The following is a 23,795-nucleotide window of genomic DNA, read 5'->3' on the forward strand; positions in this document are numbered from 1 at the left end:
CAATAGTCTTAAATGATCTGTTCATTCGTGGTATTTCTTGTCAGACGTTTGAATAAACCTGTTTCACCACAGCATCCTGGGCGTGGCCTCTTCAGTCTGCTGCTCTGTTGTCAAGGTCCTGTGGTCCGCACAGGCGCGCGCACTCATTTGCTCTCAGGCTTCCTCAGGGTGATGATGAAGATGCGGGGCTAAAACCCAAATGATGCGGTTCGAGGACTTTTACACCTGTTGGAGGATCTGAAGCTCTTGAAATCATTTGAATATCTTTCCCTGCTTCAGAAATTGGCTTTTACATTTTTCTTGAACGGTGTTGATGTTGAACTCGGTATGTATTAAATGCTTTCTTTAACCGACTTTCGGACAGGTTGAACTTTTTACAACAGGTTGAGTCAGTCTGTGTATCTGCGCACTTTATCTGCAAAACATTATAAAAGATTTTCTCAAGCAAGTCTTGAATTAAATGTTAGTGGCATTTATAATCAGTGAATTTAATATGAGTTTATACTTTTAAGACGTGTTTTGTTCTTGAAATAATGAGTCGCTGTGGGAAATTTATGCTGATTATTCAGGGAGATTATCCAATTTGTTCTAACACGAATGTTATTTACTCGAAGCCGGTTTGCTGCTAATTAAACACAGGGGACAATAGTGTGTTTCAACAGTTTCCCAGCATGGATACCGCCGCAGGTAACACTTTCTTGACACGACAGCTGATGCTAAGTCAACAAGTCTCGTTTTTAATACAACAGCAACAGATCTTCAGCTATTAATGTTCAAACAAATACTGCAGAAAAACTCAAACAACTAAATGAATTGAATTAATCTGATCGAATCAGATTCAGGAAATGAAATGCTGACGGGTTATTTAGCCTTCGTTTCCGAGAAAAAAAACTCAGGTTTTTCAGAGTAATTTATTATTATTTATTTATTATTTTGATTTTTTTATGGTAATTTTTTTCTGATTATTTTTTTTATTGTTTTTTTTTTTTTTTTTTGTTATAATTAGCTATTATATAGGTTTGTTTTTGTTATAATTATTTCTGTTTTTATGAGTAATTTTTTTTTTCTGTTTTCAGATTACTTTTTTCCTGTTTTTCGGAGTAATTTTTTCCTGAAGTATCGAGCTAATTCGAAATCCCGCGAGAACCTCAAACCTGCAGACGACTCCCGTGGATGTGTGGTGGCTCGTGGCTCTTGTGTCCTGGTCCCGCACGGATCAGAGATCCTGTTCGGCTCATGCTTTATCCTTACCCTTTAACGGGTCAATAAAGGTAAGGTATTGGCCACACACAGGGTATGAAACCCTTGTTATGTTTTCGACTTTATCTGTATATTTTATATATAAGCCTATTGTTCAATGTAATACTTAAGGAATAGACGAATATGTGGCATTAACTTAAAAAAAAAATGCATTGCTTCTACTTTGGAAAGCCGGTAGAAAGTTAAGGATAAGTAAAGGTTAAGTATCTCGATACTTCAGGAAAAAAATTACTTTGAAAAACAGGAAAAAAGTCATCTGAAAACAGAACAAAAAAATTAATCATAAAAACAGAAATAATTATAACAAAAAACAAGTCAATAAAAAAATATTAATTAGAAAAACAGAATTAATTACCACAAAAAAATTCTAAAAAAAAAAAAAAAAAAAATTAAAAAAACAAACCAATATAATAATTAAAACAAAAAACCGAACCAATAAAAAATATTAATCAGAAAAAAAATCAATTACCACAAAAAATTACTTATAAAAACAGAAATAGTTATAACAAAAAAACAAACCAAAATAAAAATATTAATCAGAAAAACAAAATGAATTACCACAAAAAATTACTCATAAAAACAGAAACAATTATAACAAAAAACAAACTAATATAATAATTAAAACAAAAAACGAACCAATAAAGAATATTAATCAGAAAAATAAAATTAATTAGCACCAAAAAATTATTCATAAAAACAGAAATAATTATAACAAAAAAAAAAACAATATAATTATTATAACAAAAAACAAACCAATTAAAAATGTTAATTAGAAAAACAAAATTAATTTCCACAAAAAAACAAACAAAAAAACGAAGAATAAAAACCTGAGTTGTTCTTTTTTTTCTTCAAGTGAATGCAATATGCTTCCGTAGATTCAAGAACTGGTCCAATCATAAAATTTACAGTTGTTTTTTTATTTATTTTTTTGTATCCAATAGCTGTCACTGTGAAGTCTCAAATGTGTTGTTGATGATCCCATTTAAAACTCAATGACAGAAACAGATAGGTGACATCATGAGACTGTTCTATTTTCATATGTTCTGTTTTCTCACCAAAAATAATAGGGGTGGGAGAAAAAATTGTTGTATTGTTATATCAGGTTTTTTTCCCAAATTGAAGTCCTTCATGTAAGGGTTTGTTTATAAGCTAGGTTGGAAAAAAGTTAAGACGTTGGATTCCCTGGATAAATCTCAATAACTGACTCATATATGATGTCTATTTTGGGGATAATATGACTCCTGATATAGTTTGTAGACATCATCATCATCATCATTATGCAACTTTTTTACATGGTCTGGGGTTTAAGAAGCAAACTAAAAATCATAAATATCAAAGAATTGGAATTTAAATTGAAAAAATATAACCATCTCTTTTCATTTTAAACTTTTAATTTTCAGAGGGGAGAGATTTTTTCTTTATTTCTTCTTCACACCACAACAAGTCTTTTAGAATGTAGTGTTTGGTCTATTTTAAATTCTAAGTTGTAGAATAGCGAGCCCTCTCACCTGCTGTCAGGAGATACAAACAGGTCTGAGCTCTGCCTCCCAATAGTAGAAAGCATGCTAAATTATTATCACAACCTGATAATGGAAGTTAACAAGCCAGAGGACTGAAGTGCCTCAAAAAGGGAAGCTAATATATTGATATACATATAGCTGCTGGAGAAATAGCTAATATTTTCTAATTTTAGTAACTTTCTTGTCGAATCCTGACTTTTGGGTGAAACCAAGGAGGGGGGACTTTTTTTTCACTGTTTAAGTAGAGAAATATGTTTAAATTAAACTATTATTGATTTACTATAGTCATTATCAAGAATACAAGATGACTATATAAATGAAATATCTTCTGAGTAAAGATATCTGGTTATGCACTTACCTCAATTGTTATGTTTTTAAGGGTGGGAGGAGATGCTTCCAAGATCATTCGCCCATGGTCTTGGGTAAGAGCAATAAGATCCAGTGGTGTAAAAAAAAATCTGTTCGATTTTTTTTTTTTTTTTAAAAAGAAGCTTAAAATTGTTACAAAAGTTGAAGTCTGAAAAAAAATTTATTTTTATTTTTGTAATTTGCAGGTACACCCCATGGGCCACATGCCAGCAGTATAACCTGCAGTCTGACACACACAACGCATGAAGGAACAGCACAGTTGACCACACACAGCTTGCTCTTCTTACCCTGAACCAATGAGACAATGCGAACCTTTCGTGTAATGATCATCTTTACTGTAGTCCTGATCTTTTTCTACACTACTCTGCACCTGGAGGTGACCTCTAGTCCCAAGTCTGCACCAGAGATGCTCACTGAGCTCCTGGACCTGCCCCCCCAGGTTCAGTTCCAGGACAGAATCACTGTACCTCAACCCAAAGTCCTAAATGTGAATGTGTCCGACAGCTTTAAACAGACTATAACTCAAAATAAAGCGTACTGGAACCGTCTGCTGTACTCAGCACTCAAGAACCAGGGCAAGGAAAGAAGTCCTCCCAGAAGTGGCTCTGACTGGTCTAGCTGCAAGGTGACGGACCAAGAACTTCTGAGAACCAATGTGCATGACTTCAACTCATACAACCCCCTTTTACAGGACTTTGTGCAGAGCATGAACTGCAGGACTCCACCAGTCCTGATCAACCAACCCAAAAAGTGCTTCTCTGCTGGTGAGGACAAAGAGGATGAAAAAATTCTGCTGCTGGGCATCAAGTCAACTCCTGCTCACTTTGAGCGGCGGCAGGCTGTGCGGGAGACCTGGGGTCAGGAGCGTGTGAACAAGACTGGACTCAGAGTGCGCACAGTGTTCCTCATGGGGAGACCCCAAGTGGATGACCCTGACCTCAGCTTACTGCTGTCATTTGAAGCGGGACTCTTTGGAGACATTCTGCAGTGGGACTTCCATGAATCCTTCTTGAACCTGACTCTCAAAATGAGCGCTTTCCTCCAGTGGACACTCACGTATTGTCCACATGTCACCTTTGTTTTTAGTGGAGATGATGATGTTTTCGTCAACACACCGCTGTTACTAACCTACCTGCAGTCTCTGGGTTCATCAGAAGCCTCAAAATTGTACAGTGGACATGTCATACGCCAAGCAAGTCCAATCAGAGACCCTAGAAGCAAATACTACATTCCTATGAGCTATTATGACGGCCCTTACCCTCAGTATGTTGGAGGAGGTGGATTTCTTGTATCTGGAGCGTTACTGGAATCCTTTTACTCAGTTTCACAGATCATCCCTTTCTACCCCATCGATGACGCCTACACAGGGATGTGCTTTAATGCTTTAGGGGTTATTCCACAGAGTCACGAGGGCTTTTACACCTTTGAGATCAAAGAGGAGAGTCGCCAGAGCCTGTGTGTGCATAAAGGTCTCATTTTGACCCACCAACACTCCCCGCAGCAGTTAAAGAGGCTGTGGAGGGGCATCCACAGCCCCTTTCTGACTTGTTGAATAAGACTGGTGAAAAATGAGTGGACGGTGAATGCAGCCATGTATGTGTTGTGTATGTATGAGCTTAAAATGTTGAAGCAGGAGGAATCTTTTGATTTTCTTTTTACAATCTGCTGTTGGGCCATCTGCTGTAATTCAGCATCAGAAAAGTTAAAGGGGGGCTTCTAAAGCTTGAGCAGGTGAAGGTGTTAGGATTGCAGGCAACCCACCAAATCAGCCTTTAAGGTTTTATATTAAAGAGGTAGAACATGTTGGATTTGCAGTTTTATTTCCCACAAAACAGCAAACATAAAACATTTAACAGTGATTTCCCAGTTTATGATAGCAACAGTATTAAGGCGTACAAACCCATCTAAAATCTGAGTGTGTACACTAAAAATCTTTTAACACAGGAAAGTTCTGAAACATGAGGTAAATCAGTCACCTCAGGGATACACAGGGACGCCTGTAACAGACCACAATCACCACAGAGAGACGTGAAAGAGAACATTCACCACAGGGGTTAAACTCCACCGGTTTATTGCTCCGTTTATTTGTTTCTATTGAGTGGATTTAAACGACAACAGAAGTTTTTTTCCAGCGCTTGAAAAAAGTGATTTGTGAAGTTCCAATAGCTTTGAAAGTGAAGTGACAAAGCACTCAGCTTTATGACTAACAGGAAATATTAGATTAAGGCACCAAATCCAGAGGTGTGTCCTACATATCACTGAAACACAATCCTCTCCTCAACCATGAAGTAAAAACAATGTCTTGTCTATTCAAACGGATTATTTTATGAAACCAACCTTTACCACTCCTGTTAGTCAACATTTCTCTAGAATAAGTCATGTTACTGCAGATACTTGTCATACAGGTCAAGCGGATAATGCTCCTTGTACTGCTGCACATGACGCCACAGAGACTCCCTCTGTTTGTTCAGGTGTGGCGTCATCTCTTCGTACACATCTGTAAACAGCAGTTCGGGATTCGGCTTCTGGCGTTTCTCGGCCCTCTCGAAGGCCTCCATGACCGTCTTGCGGGATTGTTTCCGCCAGCTCCTCTCGTCGTCCTCGCTCCACCAGCCCCGCGTGGTCATGTAGTGTCTCAGCCTGGAGATGGGATGGTCCTGCTTGTCCCAGTAGTTGACCTCGTCTACTGAACGGTAGGCGGAGCTGTCATCACTGGTGCTGTGGTGCCCAATTCTGAAGAAACGACAGGATTGTGATCTTTCACTGGCTGTCTTTACTGAGATTCACTTCTACAACTTCCAAGATTAATTCTAAAACAAACTTCTCTCTTGCTTATGAATAACCAGGAAATAACATGTGATGCTGTGAAAAAAAATGAAGGGTGTAGTTTCTTTCATTCTTGTGGTATTTTGATACTGATACTTGGCAGCTGAACTAAAAAACCAAGCTGTCTAATGCCTATTGTTTGGCTGACAAGTGCGTAACCTTCAGTTACTGCGAAGAGGAGACTTTGAGTCGCAGCTCTGACAAGTCAGACTGCAGAATAAAAAGACTTTCACCACTAAGACAGAGTCAGAAGAGAGAAAAGGGCCTTGGCTGGGCCATCAAACACCACGAATGGACTCCTAAACACAGGAAAATACGAGAAAAACTCATACTGTTGTGGACTAATGAACCAAAGTTTGAAATCTTTGCTTCATCACGCAGGATTTTTGTTTTTACATGGGGTAGGCTAAGGAAAAGATGCTTCCACAGTGTGTGACATCAATACACGGAGGAGAAAGCATGACGGTCAGGGGCTGTCTTGCTGGCTCCAGGGTCTGTGACTTGAGTGAGAGGCACCCTGAACCAAAAATGACTCCCACAGTATTCTGCGGCATAATAATGAAATAAAGAAAAACTGGAGTTTTCTCTGAACATGAATTTTGCTTACTTTAAAGATCATCAGCTACAAAAAATGTCTTGTCGCTTGCATTGTTTTTAAATAAAAGGGATAAAAACTGATTCATGAGGATTTCATCATTTTTGATTTTTCATATTTTTAATCACAATTCTACATTTTAATTAGATGAAACTGGTTTTGCTCTCTTAAAAAAAAAAAAATGTTCCCATATCAGAAACCGAAGCCTAATGATGATTAATCTCTCAGGGCAAAAGCTGTCGGGCCTGAATGTTGATGTTTATCTTTACCAATTCCTTACCTGTAAGTCATCGCTTCAATGAGGAAAGGCTGGTTCTCTGCCACGGCCCTGCGCCGAGCCTCTTTTGTTGCATTGTACACAGCAAACACGTCATTGCCGTCAACACGGATTGATAACATGCCATAGCCCGGGCCACGTGCAGCTGTTCATTCAGAGAAGATTGAGACATGTTTTTACAAGAGCAGCTGAGGATTTGAAACCAGATACTGCACATCACAAGACGATTACTGCTTACCAATCCCATCCCCTCTGTACTGCTCGTTGGTGGGCGTGGAGATAGCGTAGCCGTTGTTGCGACAGAAGAATATCAGCGGGCACTCCAGGGTGGCAGAGAAGTTGAAGCCGGCGTGTGCGTCCCCTTCGCTGGCTGCTCCCTCTCCAAAGTAACAGATGACAGCTCGGTTCATGTTTTCTCTCTTGATGGCATATGCAGCTCCAGCAGCTGAAACAAACACATGAGGTAGGTATTTATAGTGGTGTACTTGTGCCCACAGACTGTGAAGATAATTAAACACAGGTGAATAGCTCACCCTGGGGAATCTGAGTGGCCAGGGGAGAGGAAATGGTGACAAAGTTCAGCTCTTTGGAGCCGTAGTGAACAGGCATCTGTCGACCCTTGCCAAGATCATCTGCGTTGGCGTAGCACTGAGCCATGAACAGATCCAGAGGAAAACCACGGTACATCAGCACCCCTAGAGGTCAAAATTAACATTATTTACTAACCAAATACCTGGAGAATTGATGCTTACAACAGTCAGTGAGATAACATTAAAGTCCAGATGGGATTAAACATTCATTTTAAAAAATAAACAATAAACAGAGAAGTGGTTAGAGGATGTACAAAAATGGCTGCTAGCTTACCTGCTTCTCTATATTGACCGAAGACGAGATCATTTGGGTCCAGAGCAGCAGCACTGCCAATGTGTGTCCCCTCTTCACCATAGTTGGTCATGTAGAAGGAGATTCGCCCCTAGACACAATTTACCAACATTCAACTTAGTTTTTATCAACTGCTACAAAGTTAGACCAGCAAACACAAGAAAAAACAAACCTGTCTCTGAGACTCATAGAGGATGCGGTCCATTGTGTTGAGCAGAGTCATCTTCTGATAAAAATTCAAAACTGTCTCTTTGGGGAGCTGAAATCAATCACAATAAAACCTTTTAGCAAAAACAAACCGGGTTAACAGTGGAGGTCATGTTACTGTACTTTTGATGATCTGTGATGTAAGATAGGTTAAATATACCTGAGGGTCTTGAGAAGGGTTGATTATGTTTCCTTGTCTGTCCATCACTCTGTAAATTGGGATCCCGGAGATCACATTGGGCTGGATGAATTCAAGGGTATCCACAAACTCTGCAGAAGCTCCAGGGAACTGTGGCTTTTCCAGTGATGGGTCAAAAGGCTGCTGCTGATGCACGGCCTGAAAGATTTACGCGAGAACTATTTCATTAACTGTGAAAAGAGGGAGATCATTCAAACACAACCTAAACCGCAGAAAGGAGATTCCTTTAAAAATTCAAAACATTAAGCAAAACTTTAAAACAGTAACAGGCAGCTCTTTTTTTCTCATGATGTATTGTAAAAACACACCAGACTAATGACCATGAATAGTTGTAGATAAAAAATTAATTCCATTCCAGACTTATTAAAAATAATGTGTATTACTTTTAAAGTAAAAAAAATGTAACAAAGCTGTAACATAATTTTATGACTTTCCATTTTCTTTATTTATAAACACAGAACCCTAAATCTTCCTCTTCTAGGACACAAGACATAAAAGAATAGCTTGCTGAAATATGTCTAATAATGTTATCTTCCTTTGCTTAATTTTATTTATTTAATTTAAATAATGTTATCCATCTTTAAATTACTTTTTCTGTTGTATTTTTCCTGTACAACGTTCAATCTGGCGAAAAAATATATAAAAACTACAAATTGGACTACAACACGGAAGTGTCTTCCTCACGCCCCCACGGCTCGTCCAATAGGAGAGCAGCAGGCTCAGATTTCTGCCGACAGCTATGTAGCTAGCAAAGAAACAACAACAAACACTGGGTCCAAACAGTCGCTCGGACAGCTTATTGTTTCATTATTTTTTGAAAAACTTTAATTACAACCATTTCTACTTTAGGACGTTATTTAAGAAGTTCTTGATTTCTTAAAACTGCTTTTAAACGTGCAAGGTTATTAGCACGAGAGCGGCTACACAAGCTATCGCGATAACAAAAGCAGCATCGCATTCTTGGGAATTATTTCCAACAAACCATTTTTAATCCGAACATAAACGTTATATTCGCAACCCTGAACCAACCTTGAACTTCTAATTAGCAATCAATTATAATGTCTCAATTCAGAGTTTTATACAAGGCCTTGACCGGTCAAGTCAATCCCAGATACAGCAGCTTTGTTAAGCTCTCATGTTTTTTAGCTTGAAGAAGTGGCACATTTGGACTCACCCCGACCCTGAAGGCTCTGTGTTGAAGCAGCCTCGATGTTTTTAGTCCCGCTGCCTGACGAACAGCGTGGAAACACACACCATACATTTTGCTCATGCTCCTCACAGCCGCCATCACAGCAGTTCACAGCTATCTGGTCAAACAGGTCTTTGCACAGCTCGTCACTAATTATACTCCTTATTATAAATAATCGAGATAACTCAAATAGCTGGCAAGGAGTGCCTGACTGCTTTAAGGCCAAGTGTCCTTATTCCCCTCCACAGCCTCACTTCTCAGGTCGGACATCTACCTACAAGCACAGTGTGGAGAAGAACACAACATGACATCCGGTCAACCTTTCAAAATAAATCCAAAAATCTACACTCAAGTGAAGTCAGCCAGAAACCCTGTTTTAGTCTGTGCCTAAAATGCAAATGTTTTAAAATGCAGCCAGAACACACTCCTGTTATGTATTTCAGCATTTAAGTGCCTTAAAGAATGCAATCTGGGCTTATCAATATACCGAAGCCCGTTTCTGCAAGTTAGAAAAAGGAGAAAGAAATTGGAAATTCAATAATAACAAATATAAATGTGATTAACCCCTGAAAAATGTTTCTGAAAAATTAAAAGGGCAACTTTTTCTTAGCTTTCATGGCTGCAGGAAGTTTTTGTTTCCCCGCACAGACATAGTTCATGGTCCCACAATAAAAGCAAATTGACTTTCAGAAATTGAAAGTGTACTAACTCAATGAGAATAACATAAGAACTGAGAGCACAGAGAAGTATGCTGCTTAAAAGAGATTTTCACTGTTATATAATTTTTCTCTTCTTGTTGTTGAATATTACAATTATTATTTATTTATTCAAAAATATTCAATTGATTTATCTGTTGTATTATTCCAATATCTTCAAAATTGAATGCATAAAATAAATTGCTGCATCCACCAATCTATTTGCAGATTGATAACTCAAATACCAAGATGCACCCATGGTTTGTGCTGTGCATCCATATTAAAGCTGTTAAATTTTTTGTTTTAGAAATAAATAAAAAGATAAATAAATAAATAAATAAATAAATAAATAAATAAATAATAAAAAAGATGAATAAATATTGTTAGATATTACATTAGTCAAGCTACCGTAAACGAAAATGTTTCCGGTCTTTCACAATAAAATGACAGAAAATTGAAATTGAACAACTAAACATGGTAAATCCATTCAAACTACCTCCTAAACAAATTTTCCGTCGAAGCTTCTCTTGTTTTAACAGTCCTGCTGAAATTATTTTTCGGTCTGTACTTCACATAAACGGTATGGGGTTGTGATTAATATGAAGAACAGCAAAAAGTGAATTTCGTCAAGTGTACGTTAATAAGACCCTCTAAACGGCCGCAAAATATTACGTCACTGAAACGCGACATTCACATGTTGTATCCGTGAGAGCTTCATTATGGAGGTTTGCAGTTCTGCTAATGTTACTTTAAGGGAGTTTGGATGTGAACAGAGCTTATTGTCCCGACCTGACGGTTCAGCGTCATTCATCCAAGGTAACAACCCGCAGAAACATCATAACAGGCGGTTTAAAAGCCGCCAGGAGCCCGAGTTAGGAGCTGTTAGTGTGCGCAGTGATGAACAGAGTCAGGGCTGGTTTTGAGCCATAGGATGTATTAACGATACGATGACAGTAATAGGAAAACGAATTTTATGTAATTTAGAAATTGTCTTGTCACAGTTAGACCCATGATTCTTAACGAAATCTGATTAACTGAGTGGCTAACTTGGCAGCTCTTAAAGGCAATGTGCAGGCTCGGTGCTGTAAACACCTCTCAGTGGTGTCAGGATGTGCTGAATTGAAAGAGAACTAGTTAAAAAGTGTAGTGATTTGAAATGAAGCATCCATACTTGACACAAGTGATGCTACAATTGTGCCAATCCAGATCAGAAGGAGTGTGTTCACGCTCTTTAACTGGTTCAGATGGGGAGATCAGCTGGGAACCCACTTAATGATGTTGCACAATGGCTATCTCAGTATGATTGGCTTTAATTTTATGGCTAATCTGACCCCTGAGCACATCTAGTATCTACTGCAGGGCCCTGGGTCATTTTGACCACCAAAATATTTTACATGAATTACTGTATTCTGTGGTCATCATGTTCAGCAGCACAACAATTAGTCGCCCCACAATTTTATTATAACTTTTGGAAACAAAAATGAGCAGCACGGCAGGGACAGAGCCATGCTGGATTTCTTTTTTGGGTGGGACAGACAAATTTGGCTGGGCCTTCAGTTACAAAAGTAGATCATTAATTTAATTAATGACAATGACTGACGATATACTAATGTTACCATTTGTGGTTTTTAAAGCAGATTTGGTTTCTTTTTTGTTTGTTTTTTTCCTGTAATTGCATTTTTATAACACTTTTGTGCATCAGACAGACCGACCTGCAATCACTCTCCATGGTACTAGCCAAAGAGTGGTGCTCGAATATACCAGTAGGCTGCACCGTTACAGTGTTCTGTTTATTATAAGCTGTAAGAGCAGGAACCACATTAACCACAGTAAAATGAAATAAATGAAAATCTACATTCTTTCTCAAAATAATGTTCTGATCCTGACCACATGAAGCTGAATGTTTCATGACTCCGCTTTTTATTTTTCAACAGACTTAATAACATGGCTCATTTTACTCGGACAGAGCAGCTAACGCTAACAAAGTATTGGGCCTGGGACTTTGGGCCTTTTATTTTGTTTTATTTTGTTTTATTTCTACATTTCAGTTCAGATTTTTTAAGTGGAATTTTATTCTTTGTTAATGTTTTTCCTTTTACTATCCTCTTTTAGCTGATTTTATTATGCACCTTATTTTACACTTGCTTATATACCATATTATTTATCCAACTTTGATTTTACATTGTTATATTATTTTATTTATTTATGTATATACACATTTACTTATCTTACCCTCTAGTATTTTCAATATTTTTTTTTGTTTTTTAATTATTATTTTAGTTTTAGCTCCTGTCTTTCCTCATTCTAATTCAAGTTAGCGTTTCCTCAGACCTCTAATTCTGTTTTCTGTCAGAATTTCTTTTTTCTTGTTATTGTGTGTTTGAGTAAGCCAGTGTGTATATTGAATGTGGTTTGGGAGAGGGGGGATTGTGGGGGTCTTATGTTTTCATTTTATGCAATTATGCAATTTTCTACTTTTTATTCCTCTTAAAAAAAAATCCCATGCAAAGCACTTTTTATTACAAAGTCCTGTATGAAAAGTGCTATACAAATAAAGATTGATTGATTGATTAATGTATCATCTTTGAATCATCAAAGTTGTCTCCGTCCTAAAACTAATGTTTTATGTTTTAGCTGTAGCTGGGCCAGAACTTGATTTCCCCTCCTGGATCTGTGAAATACTTCCTGCTCAAAAATGCTTGTTCTTTCTTTTCTTTTTCTTTTTCTTTCTCTTTCCTCAAGGAGACACAAGTGTGTTAGCTGGAGTGTATGGACCAGCTGAAGTCAAAGTCAGTAAGGAAATCTACGACAGGGCAACTCTGGAAGTGCTGGTACAACCTAAAGTGGGACTGCCAAGTGAGTGAGAATCCAATGAGAAAAATATTTTCTCATTCAACAGCCTAATTTCTGTTTAATTAATGATTATTTGCAATAATGCACTGTGAATTTAAACAATGTGTTCAGATGTTGTCATGCTCTGTTCAAATGCTTTGTTGTTAAGAGAATTTGTACTCTTGATATTTCAATACCACAACACACCACAAGATGGAGCAAATGAGCTAGTTTGTGTCCAATCTGAACAACTAGCTTCTTTTCTTCATTTTATCAGGTGTAAGAGAGCGATCACAGGAGCAGTGTGTGCGAGAGACCTGTGAGGCCTCCCTGCTGCTGTCTCTTCATCCCCGCTCCTCCCTTACTCTCATTCTTCAGGTGTTACACGATGACGGCTCAGTATCCTTCTGAAGTTAACTCCATGGGGTGAAGTGTTCACATGGTGTCTAAATGTTGGTTAACTTCCTGACTCAGTGCTCAGCTCTTGTCATGCTCTTTGAACGCAGCCTGCATGGCTCTGATGGACGCAGGTTTGCCCATGAGTTGTCTTTTCTGTGGAGTGACCTGTGCTATCAATGTGGACGGGCAGATCATCACAGACCCAACAGCAGCTCAGGAGAGGGTAGGTCTGAGATTCAGAGGTTGTTTTGTTTAGGTGAACATCCAAAAACACCCCTTTATGTGACCCCATTATTACTCACTGCCTCTTTGCTTAGGGTAAACCTCCAGATCAGGGGTCTACAACCTTTACTTTCATAGGAGCCATTTAGCCTCAGCTCAACTGGATTAAGGTCGTTCTGGAGCCACAAAATCTTCTTTATGTTTACAATAAAGACCATAAGGTGCACAGAATAATATTCTTAATAAAAAAAAAAAGAAATTTCAAATATCGCACATTTTTATTGTCACAAAAATCTGCAATAATTCCTAAAATTTTAAAATTGAATAATTTAATTCTTTAACTAGATAAATTAAAAAATTAGCAATAACATCCCACAAAAAATGAAATAAAATTCCAAAAATGGCACAATTTTTTTATTATAACAAAAAATTGCAATAATTCCATAAGTTTTAAAATTGAATTTGTTTTTTTTAATTTGAGATACACAAAAATTTGCAATAATGTCCCATAAAAAATAAAATTAAAAAATTGGCACAATTTTTTTATTTTAACAAAAAATGTTCCTTAATTCCTAAAATTTTAAAAATGAAAAATTTGACTTACATTTTTTTTCTAATTTGAGAATTGAAAAATTGCAATAAAATCCCATAAAAAATTAAGTAAATTTCAAAAATGGCTCAATTTTTGAATTATTACAAAAAAATGCAATAATTCCCAAATTTTAATTTTGAATAATTTGATATTTTTTTGTATTTTGAGAAATATAAAAATTTGCAATAATAACCCATAAAAATTAAAATAAAATTTCAAAAATTGCAAATTTTTTTATTATTACAAAAAATGTACCGTAATTCCTAAGATTTCAAAACTGAATAATTTGATTTTTTTTTAAATTGAGGAATACAAAATTTTGCAATAAGATCCCATTAAAACAAAATAAAATTTCAAAAATGGCACCAATTCCTATCACAAAAAATGCGTTTGTTTTGTTGTTGTTTTTTAATTTGAGAAATACAAAAATTTGCAATAACATCCCACAAATATAATGCACATTTGCAGATTTTTTTTCTACCTGTTTTTTTGGGGGAATGTCAAAATTTTGCTTTGAAAGAATACTTGAATTTGATAAAATATATCAATTACATTTTCAACACATTATTTTTAGTTGTTTGCTAATGTCTTGCCCTGTAGTAAACGTGTATGTTAATCTGGCACATTGGCAGTTAAATGACTCATCAATCATCAGTTGATGCGTCATCAATACCCTCAGTAAGACTGTATTTTTTTATTTCAATAATATTTTTTAAAGCTACTAGAGGCCACTGCAAAGAAGTCAAAGAGCCACATGAGGCTCCAGAGCCGCAGGTTGAAGACCCTTGCTCCAGATGGATCTGAATTTTAGATTATTTGCATGTCCTCTCAGCACGGGCAGCGCTTCATAATCTTCACTGCATTTGTGAATTTATTCATCTCTGTGTCCTCTCCTCAGGAAAGTCGAGCTTTGATGACCTTTGCGATTGAGAGCAAAGAAAGCAAAGTGCTGATGTCTGTAACCAAAGGATCATATTCAGTTAATGAGGTCTGTAAAATCTCATCAGTGATCGTCTGATTTGCGATCACATCTGATAATTTATCATTTATCTTTTCCCTTCTCCTCCAGCTGCAGCAGTGTATCGCCGTCAGCCAGAAAGCCTCAGAGAAGATTTTCAAGTTTTACAGAGACTCTGTCAGGCGTCGATACTCCAAAACCCTCTGAAGAAGAAGAAACAGATCTTTTTCTTTTCTTTTCTTTTTTATAAAACAAATATTGATGTTGTAATAAAGTATTTAGACTCTGCTTTGGGCTACAGTTTCTTAAGTTCAGATGTGGTGTGAAGTGATTTGGGGTTTAACATTCAGATATTTGTTAAATAAACAAGCACAGAGAGGAAGAAGAATAAAAACAGGAGAGATGAATGTCAAACAAGTGCATTTATTGGATTTTCTCTCAGTTTAATATTTACAAGTAACACAAGGAAGTGAACCGGGAGCAAAACTCAGTATCTCTTGTATGAATCGCTCTGTTGTGCCACAGCATTTGACGTTCAGTTTTCTGGATTCTGTAAAGGTGACAACTTTTGCTTTAACAACACGGGAACCTTTTTGCATCGAGGTCAGGTGGAGACAGGATGTTCAGGATTGTCAGAGCTGAATGACGCAGCGTGAGGAGGACTCAGTCGGTGTGGCTGCATCACAAAACATCAACAGTGACAGCTGAAGAGGGTTAGACACCGAGACATCAAAGGTGTGTCTACAAATACTTACAGTGACTGTAGTCTATTATCAGCCTCGTCTTCAAACAACACTGGGTCGGCAGAAAACAAAGGGTTTGATGTTAGTTGAAGTTCAGCTTTGGACTCTATAAAAACTATACATCTAAATAGAAAACGCCAACTTTGTTGTAGTCTTTATTTTTAAATATTTACTCAATATTTCTCTCATTCACAGTTTTTAATGGCACACTTAAGCTCAAACCAATATGGCCAGAGTTTTTCCTCTCACAAAGCCATTTTTGCAACACTTGAGGTTCAAGTACAAGGAGTGACTGAAGCCAAGCCGTAAGCAGGTCTGTGCATGACAAACTACATCCTGGCCATGCACGTATCTGTTGTGACTGAAATGACTCATGCATCACTGAGTATTAGGTTTTCTTTTTGCATCATATCCCCCCCCTGTACTCCTTTGAAAAAAAGTGATATTGTGTTTACATGAGTTTATGTATACAGCTTCATTTCCAAGGTTGTCATAATGCAGAGGAGCAGGTTCCTGCAGGATTTCAGTCTTCGTCTTCTTTTTTTTTTTTTTTTTTGAGGAAAAAATAGCGGGATCTATATTTGGGGAGCGTGAAGTAGCAGCCTGGTTTGCTTCTATAAATGGAACAGCTCATAAAAGGATCATCCTTAGAGTTTCTTTTATATTTTTGGCACTTTTCCTCACAGGTCTGCACCCGTCTCTCTGTGTCATCATTTCCTAGCGCTGACACAGAAGCAGCTCTTTCGTTTCTATATCTAGAGACACAGTTTTTCCATCTTGACGATGCATTTTATGTAAAAGCTCTTGAGCTCCACTTCCCTACTTACAGAGGGGAAAATAACTATTGAATGCGTCAACTTATTTCTCATTACATTTATTTCCAAAGCTGCAATTCAAATGAAAGTTCTACCAGACATTGGCATTAACTCAAATAATCCACACATAAAAAGAAATCCCAACGTTCAGGTCCGTAAATAATGATTATGTGGAATTAAGTACGATAACACAGGAGACAAGTATTGAACACACCATGGAAAGGCTGTATACTTTGGCAAGGAAATGCACCATACCACCTGAAATCTCTCAGTAATTATTACTTGAACTTCCAATTAGTGCAAACCAACATCAGCTAGGCTAGAGCAAATTGATGGTCCTATAAAAAAGGTTGTTTTTTCACCAAGCAGTTAAATACCACACACCTCATGATGGGTAAAGGCAAAGAGCTCTCTGAAGACATTCACAACCTGATTGTTGCTCAGCATCAGAATGGAACTGGTTACAGACTTATATCAAAGCACCTGAATATTCCAGTCAGCACCGTTGGGGCCATTATTCACAAGTGGAAGAAGCACCACCTTACCATCAACAGGCCACGCACAGGAGCTCCTTAAAGATTTCTGACCAGGGAGTCAGAAAGATAGTCAGAAGAGTACTCAACGAGCCAAGGACCACCCTGAAAGTGCTCCAGAAAGACTTGGAGGCAGCAGGTACAATTGTTACAGAGAAAACAATAGGCAATGCTCTCCACCACCATGGCCTCTTTGGACGCTCAGCCCACAAGACTCCATTCCTCAAGAAAAGGCATGTTGAAGCTGGTTTAAAGTTTGCTAAACAGCATCTTGACAAGCCTGTAGAATACTGGGAGAATGTTGTCTGGTCAGATGAGACCAAAACTGAACTTTTGGGCTGTCATACTACAGACCATGTTTGGAGGAGAAATGGCACTGCACATCACCCAAAAAACACTACACCAACAGTGAAGTTTGGAGGTGGAAGCATCATGGCATGGGGTTGTTTCTCATCTCATGGTGTTGGCAAACTTCATATAATTGACGGAGCAATGAATGGAGCCATGTATGGGGAAATTCTTGATCTGAATCTGCTGCCATCCACCAGGATGATGAAGATGAGACGTGGCTGGACCTTCCAGCAGGACAACGATCCAAAGCACACGGCAAAGTTGACTCTCAAATGGTTGAAAAGGGTTCACCAGAGGGCACCAAAGAATATTCCAGATTTAAAGACAATCTGTGCAGAGGAATGGGCCAAAATCACACCTGAGCAGTGTGGGCCATTAGTTCAAACATACAAGAAGCTTCTGGAAGCTGTCATTGCAAACAAAGGCTTCTCCACTAAGCATTAGATGAGTCTCAGTTAGCGTGTTCAATACTTTTTTCCTGTGTTATCGTACTTAATTCCACATAATCATTATTTGTGGACTTCAATGTTGTGATGTCTTTTCATGTGTGGATTATGTGAGTTAATACCAATGTCTGGTAGAAATTTTATTTGAAATGTGATGAGAAAAAAGTTGACGCGTTCAATACTTATTTTCCCCACTGTATTTTCTTATAGAATGGCACTAAAATTGTAACTCTTAAAAGTTTTTTTTTCTGTATTTCCACACAAAGATATCATAAAGAAAGCACAGTCAGTCCCCTCTGCAGAGAAACGATGAGTGATGCTGGATAAATCAGGACGTGGTCGATGAACATGTGCACGTTTCCTTCCCGCTCCTGCAGAAGGAGTCACAGATATTCTTGCTTCCAGCTCCTGATGTTTTAAAAATAAATCTGCGGGGCTCTAAAACCATCACCAAGCGACACTGCTGGCTCAGGCTCCCCCGCAGCGAGGTCCATCAGGATTTAGCCGCTGTTGCGTCCTTGCTGTGACCTTCTCATAAATCTGCAGACTCCATCGTAGCGGACAAGGCCACATATCGCCTCTCTTGCTCCTCGTCTTCTCATTATTCATCTGTTTTTACTCTGACAGTTATATATATACAGTGTTGTGATAACATCTGCATCAGTAGTCATAGTTTTTTCACACTGGTAAACACATGATGAGGACTACAGCACAGATCTAAAGGATGGTCGGTTACTGAGTCAGTGGGTGACAAAACGAACCACATGTACACACTGAATATCTTATATGGAGTGATACTGAGTAACTTATTTTGAATAATCTTCTAAATGTGTGAAAGAACGTCCTCAGAGATGAATTATTTCCAATTCGAAGTGGTTATAATCCCTACAGAAGCTCCCCGCTCATGTCCGGATAAAACACTGAAAGACGGACTGTGAATACTTTACGTGATCAGGTGATATGTTAGAGTGACTTTATATTCATGATGTGTGTGAGAGGTCTGTTTTGGTGTATAACTGGCTCTTAAGGTGGTTTCCCGGACAGGTAGGAGATCAACGCAGCGATGGCACAGATGTACGTTATGATTCCAAACACGATGGAGAGCACGGAGAGCCACAGGGCCTGGCGGGACGCGGCGTTGGCCCCCTGAAAATCCCCCTGAGCTGACGCCTTGTTGGTCTGAGAATAGGAGGAGAGAGGACAGAGAGATAAGGATTAGAGGAGAGAAGGGCATTCGTCATCATTTGTCACTGTCCTCCACGGCCTCCTCTTCCTCTTCCACTCTTTCCAATCACACTCTCAGCCTGTATTATATTCCATCTCTGAATCACACCCATTCATCACTTTCTCCTCTTCCCTCCAGTCCTTGTCTTTGACTCTGACCCCTGTTTTAGGTAGCACTCGACAATATTGGAAATCTATCACCTTGGGGCTTCTTGTTATGACTCTAATTAAACCTTAATGAAGGCCATTGATCTGATCAGAAGGCCTCTGAAGCTAGCTGCCAGTTAGCTTTGCAAAAGCTTTAATGGGATTCTTTCCCTGCTTTGCTGGACGGATGCCTGCGTAGACTCGAGGCCTCTGGTGACTCCAGACAAAGATGTTTGGAGAATATCCTCTCTGCCAGGGGTAACACTGACGGATGAGAAAGTTTTGGCTGTTGTTTTACTTCCACTCGATCCATATCCCCTGAAAACTTTCAGACTGAGGTTACCCAAAGTTTCAACTTCAACCGTTACGTAACCAAATACTGAGTGTATAACTTTTAATCTTTTTGTGACAATTTAACACACGGCATATCTTATTTTCATGAGCTAAAATTTAAAATCCTCAAAAATGAAACAGAAAAAGGCTTGAAATATTTCACGTTTTAACCTTTGTGAGTCAATTTCTGAGAAAAAAACGTTGCTGTAAGAATGTGACTTTTAACTTTGCGTATGTTTGTTTTGGAACAAATTTTCTTTATTCAAGTCAACTTTTTACCAGATACAACACAGGGCTCTCAAGTGTCACGCATTGAGTGCATGTGGCTAACGCTGCAGCTAAACGGGCCGTTCATTAACAGAACGTTAGGACTTATGGTCCTGTTTATTTAAAGACTGAACGTTGTCCTCCCCCTGTCATATCTCTCTGTCTTTTTTCTGTTCTTAGACGCGATGAAACTAAAATGCAATTTTGTTGCTCTGAAACATGTGCAATGACGAATAAAGCTATGTTGATATTGATATTGAAACATTTAATCCTTTTTTGAAAATTTGATACACTAAATGTCTTAGTTTCATGAGCTCACACACTGTCTGACTTGCAAAACGAATTAATATTTTTTTATTACACAAAGTTTTGGTACTAGACCTTCATCAGGCCTGGTCAGACCAGGTTTTGTGCCTGATGAAGGTTGTTTTACAGGATACCCGAGCCTCCAATGCACCTGTCATGAAAAACAGATGTGCGAAGAATTTTCTCCTTTACTTTCATGAGCTAAAATCTTCAAAACTGTAACAGAATAAGGATTGAAATATTTCCTGTTTAAACCTTTTTGGGTCTATTTGTGAGGAAAAAAGTCAACTTTCCCATAATATTCAGTTTTTTTTAGCTACACCTGTATGTTATGAATATAATCCATAAGAGATTACAAATTAGACATCTAATTTAAGCATTGATTTGTGACTTTTCCAGTATGTGGATCGTCTCAATCACGCTGAATTACAACAAAAGAGACGGAAGTTTGTGATTCTGAAACCATCTCGAGATGTGAAACCTCGCTGCACATCTCTGCGGGCTCCTTCTGCTGAGCTCTCTGTTGTTTTAAAGCTCTGGTGTCATAATCCTGCAAATCTGGTTGTAATCCCTCTCAGACTAAACTCTAAGACACCCGACCTGTCGGTAATTTACACGCACTGCAGAGGTTAACAAATCACCCTTGGCTGTGAACTTCAGTGCCAAGTTTAGTCAGCTCAGCTTCTGTGGCCTCTGTGTGTGTGTGTTTGTGTGTGTGTGTACCTTCTGTGATAGGTAGAAGGCAGCGATGCCCAGGGGCCAGAAGCAGCAGAGCATGGAGAAAAAGGCCAGACCCAGGTAGTCCTGAGGGATCATCAGTGGGAAGTTGCTCTCACTGTCGGTATCACTGAAGTCATCAATGGACGAGTCCTGGATTCAGACAGAGCGCTCAGGTCAGGGTCAGCTCAGGTAAAAGTGTACTATAAATAATAACTCATTTTATTTTTAACACCCTCTAAATCTGAAACAAACCTTAAAGTGGCACAAATATAAAACAGTGCATCATAAAAGTTTCATCTCTTCATGGGGCTCAGTCCCTGCCCTCTTCTTGTCTGTTTTCTCAAATCAATAAATATCACATTATTACCATTATTCCATTCACTGGCAAAGATAAACAACCCTTTTCACTGCATAAATAAAGACATGACAGTGTTAAAATCTCAGAGAGAGTGCAAGCAAACTCAAATCTAAAGATAAAATTGTCAGAGACAAAACAGAGACACTGACTTTATCTAAGATTTTTACCTCTGCCAAGGAGGTTATGTTTTTGGCAGAGTCTGTTTGTCTGTGAACAACATAACTCAAAAAGTTACAAATGGATCTTGATGAAATTTTCAGGAAATGTTAAAAATGGGATAAGGAAGAAGTGTTTAAATTTTGGAGGTGATCTGGATCACCGTGTGGATCCAGTATTCTTTTAAAGGATTCTTTATCATTGTGAGATAGGGCTGTTTTCACCATATGTGTATATTGTACATTCATGTTTGTTGGTGTTGCTCATTGTTGAAATATAAAGATTTCAAAAAATGAAAAATTTAATGAGAGACATTTTATCCTATGCCTTTTTTGACACCAAATCATTATGTTCTGACTCAAAAGATCACACGATTTAATCATATTATTAATCAGAATTCTAACATTAATGTTCCAGATTAAAGGTCCCATATTCTGCAAAAATCACTTTATTTAGTCTTTTAGTGAAATTTGTGGGTCTTTGTCTTTCCTCCCAGCCCACAAAATGTGATATTTAATGACAAAACCTGTACTTAGTAGTGCTTGTGAATGTAAAATCCTGACCTAAAACGAGCTGTTTGGGTTTTGGGGATTTGCCGACATCAGCGATTCCCTTTTTTGACCAATCAGGAGCAAGTCTGACCTGATTGGTCCACTGGAGCAATTACCCCCAAAACCCCTCCCCGCTGCTGGAGAGAAATCTCTCCAGCAGCGGGGAGGAGAATGCTCAAGTTGAGGAGCCATCACTGCTCTGTTTTTGGCTGTAAACAGCCACATAGTTCCATGCTCAAGCTTCCCATCTCAGAAGAAGACAGACTAAGTGTCTAGAGTTCATTTATCAGGAAATGTTCCAGCTACACTCAGTAAAACTGTACATGTGTGTGCTAGTCACTTCACGGCCAACTGCTTTTCCAACTTTGGACAGTCCAACTGAGGGCTAGCCAATAGACTGGTCGTGAATCCAGGCGCATCACCAACCATCCTCCAACAAACCTGGGACCCTGGAAATGTGAGTATTTTAAATGCTGTGTGCTGTGGAGCAGATGTAAGAGCTTTTCCTCAGTGTCCCCCCTGTCTCTGTGTTAGCTTCAGGGTGCTAACTTTAGCTGCGGTTAGCCTGTTGTTTTAGCCTGTAATGTTACGGTAAACGAGCTTCGCTGTTTTCTAAACATTGTGCACTCGGAGCTCGTGGCGCCGCTCTCAGTGACGCTGAAGAGTGGGGCGGTATCAGCAATGGCTCATTTACATATGAAGGCCACGCCCACTTAATCAGAGCGTTCTGAACAGAGGGGCTATGAGAGCCTGGAAACAATGCTGCTGTGCTTGATTTATTGGCTTTGTGGACCAAAACATGTTACTACAATTTCATAAAGACATCACTGATCCATATTAAACTGACGAAAAAGAGCAGAATATGGGACCTTTAATGATGGAAGTGCAATATCCTGAATCTAGAAATTATAAATTAGCACCTAAATCTGTGCTCTTGATAGGAAAAAAACCCAGCTATTGACACTTTGGTGAATTTCAGAATCTTCTTAAAAACTGAGTATGTGAGTTTTGAAAACAGATTTCTGGGCCAGTATTTCTTCAGGATGTTTTTGCTTTTACATCAACGTAATGGACTTGACTAAAAAAAATAAGCAAGATATGAGGGTTAAACTGAGTAATTGACACAAATATCTTGAAAACACATTCAAGCCTTTTTATATTTAATGTGTTTTAAATGTCTAGATGCCTCTTTTAGTTTATCAAAGGTGGTGGTAGTCATCTTTAAATGTCTTTAAGGCTCTAGAAGGCAGAGATGATTGTTTTTATCTTAATGTCAGAGAGATATAAAAGTCTGGCTTATTAAAGTGACCTAACCACAATCCCATACATCCATTTAAAAGTATTTACCAAATATTCAAAGGTAATATCCTCTAACTTTACGTCAGCCTCTTATGAAAGTGTTACAACATGCTTTATTTTTGGTTGTGTGGTCTTCACGTCCTCCACAACAACTGGAAAACTTTGCTGGTGTGATAAGATAATGTGACTGAATGAGGTTAGCCTGGATGTGCACTAGCTCTGCTGACCGCAGGCGATTCATGACTCACATGTCTTTTTGTAACAGCTGCGTATTCAGTCTGACTTCCTCTCTCATGCCAACCCTGTCAGATTACTCTGCTTGTTTTATTTTGAAGTAATTACACATTTTTACTCCCGTAGCAGCTGAGTAAATTACTCATACGTGAGCGTTTCCCAGCTTTTCATCACCTAAGAGGACACAAATCAGAAAAATGACTCTGAAGGTTAGCTCTCGAGTATTTTCTGTAGTAAGGAGAGAAACAGAAGGGAAATCCCTAATTTAGGCTACAGCCGAGTAGACATTT

The 23,795-nt window shown here is 38.3% G+C and overlaps 4 protein-coding genes across 5 annotated transcripts in view; 2 read left to right on the top strand and 2 right to left on the bottom strand.

Moving 5' to 3' along the window:
- The first annotated feature begins 3,370 nt into the window (after nt 1–3,370).
- Nucleotides 3,371–5,021, top strand: b3gnt2l (UDP-GlcNAc:betaGal beta-1,3-N-acetylglucosaminyltransferase 2, like). The gene has a single exon (XM_074679447.1). The coding sequence runs from the start codon at nt 3,454–3,456 to the stop codon at nt 4,699–4,701; it is 1,248 nt and encodes a 415-aa protein (XP_074535548.1). The 5' UTR covers nt 3,371–3,453; the 3' UTR covers nt 4,702–5,021.
- Nucleotides 4,981–9,632, bottom strand: bckdha (branched chain keto acid dehydrogenase E1 subunit alpha). The gene is made up of 8 exons (XM_074679446.1): nt 9,310–9,632; nt 8,097–8,273; nt 7,902–7,988; nt 7,712–7,820; nt 7,381–7,542; nt 7,086–7,292; nt 6,851–6,992; nt 4,981–5,882 (listed from the first exon to the last, which is right to left on the bottom strand). The coding sequence occupies exons 1-8, from the start codon at nt 9,421–9,423 to the stop codon at nt 5,531–5,533; spliced, it is 1,350 nt and encodes a 449-aa protein (XP_074535547.1). The 5' UTR covers nt 9,424–9,632; the 3' UTR covers nt 4,981–5,530.
- Nucleotides 9,633–10,673: 1,041 nt separating this feature from the next.
- exosc5 (exosome component 5) lies at nt 10,674–15,323 on the top strand. The gene is made up of 6 exons (XM_074679780.1): nt 10,674–10,835; nt 12,762–12,875; nt 13,129–13,250; nt 13,333–13,473; nt 14,963–15,052; nt 15,134–15,323. Exons 1-6 carry the CDS (start codon nt 10,739–10,741, stop codon nt 15,227–15,229), a joined length of 660 nt encoding a protein of 219 aa, XP_074535881.1. The 5' UTR covers nt 10,674–10,738; the 3' UTR covers nt 15,230–15,323.
- Nucleotides 15,324–16,300: 977 nt separating this feature from the next.
- tmem91 (transmembrane protein 91) overlaps nt 16,301–23,795 on the bottom strand; it is a 28,296-nt gene continuing 20,801 nt past the window's right edge. Inside the window, exons 3-5 of one of the 2 annotated variants that reach the window (XR_012599121.1) lie at nt 20,911–21,057; nt 18,459–19,089; nt 16,301–18,346 (exon numbers count right to left, since the gene is read on the bottom strand). Coding sequence is in view for 1 of the 2 variants with exons in the window: in XM_074679778.1 (XP_074535879.1) it covers nt 18,934–19,089; nt 20,911–21,057 (303 nt within the window). In the remaining variant the exon portion in view is untranslated. Of the gene's footprint in view, nt 19,090–20,910; nt 21,058–23,795 lie in introns of both variants that reach the window. The other variant, XM_074679778.1, reaches the window with a different exon arrangement.

The sequence above is a fragment of the Halichoeres trimaculatus genome, unplaced genomic scaffold (assembly GCF_033239565.1).
Source record: "Halichoeres trimaculatus isolate MK-OKI-2021-1 unplaced genomic scaffold, fHalTri1.1 fHalTri1_scaffold_9, whole genome shotgun sequence".
Taxonomy (NCBI): Eukaryota; Metazoa; Chordata; class Actinopteri; order Labriformes; family Labridae; genus Halichoeres; species Halichoeres trimaculatus.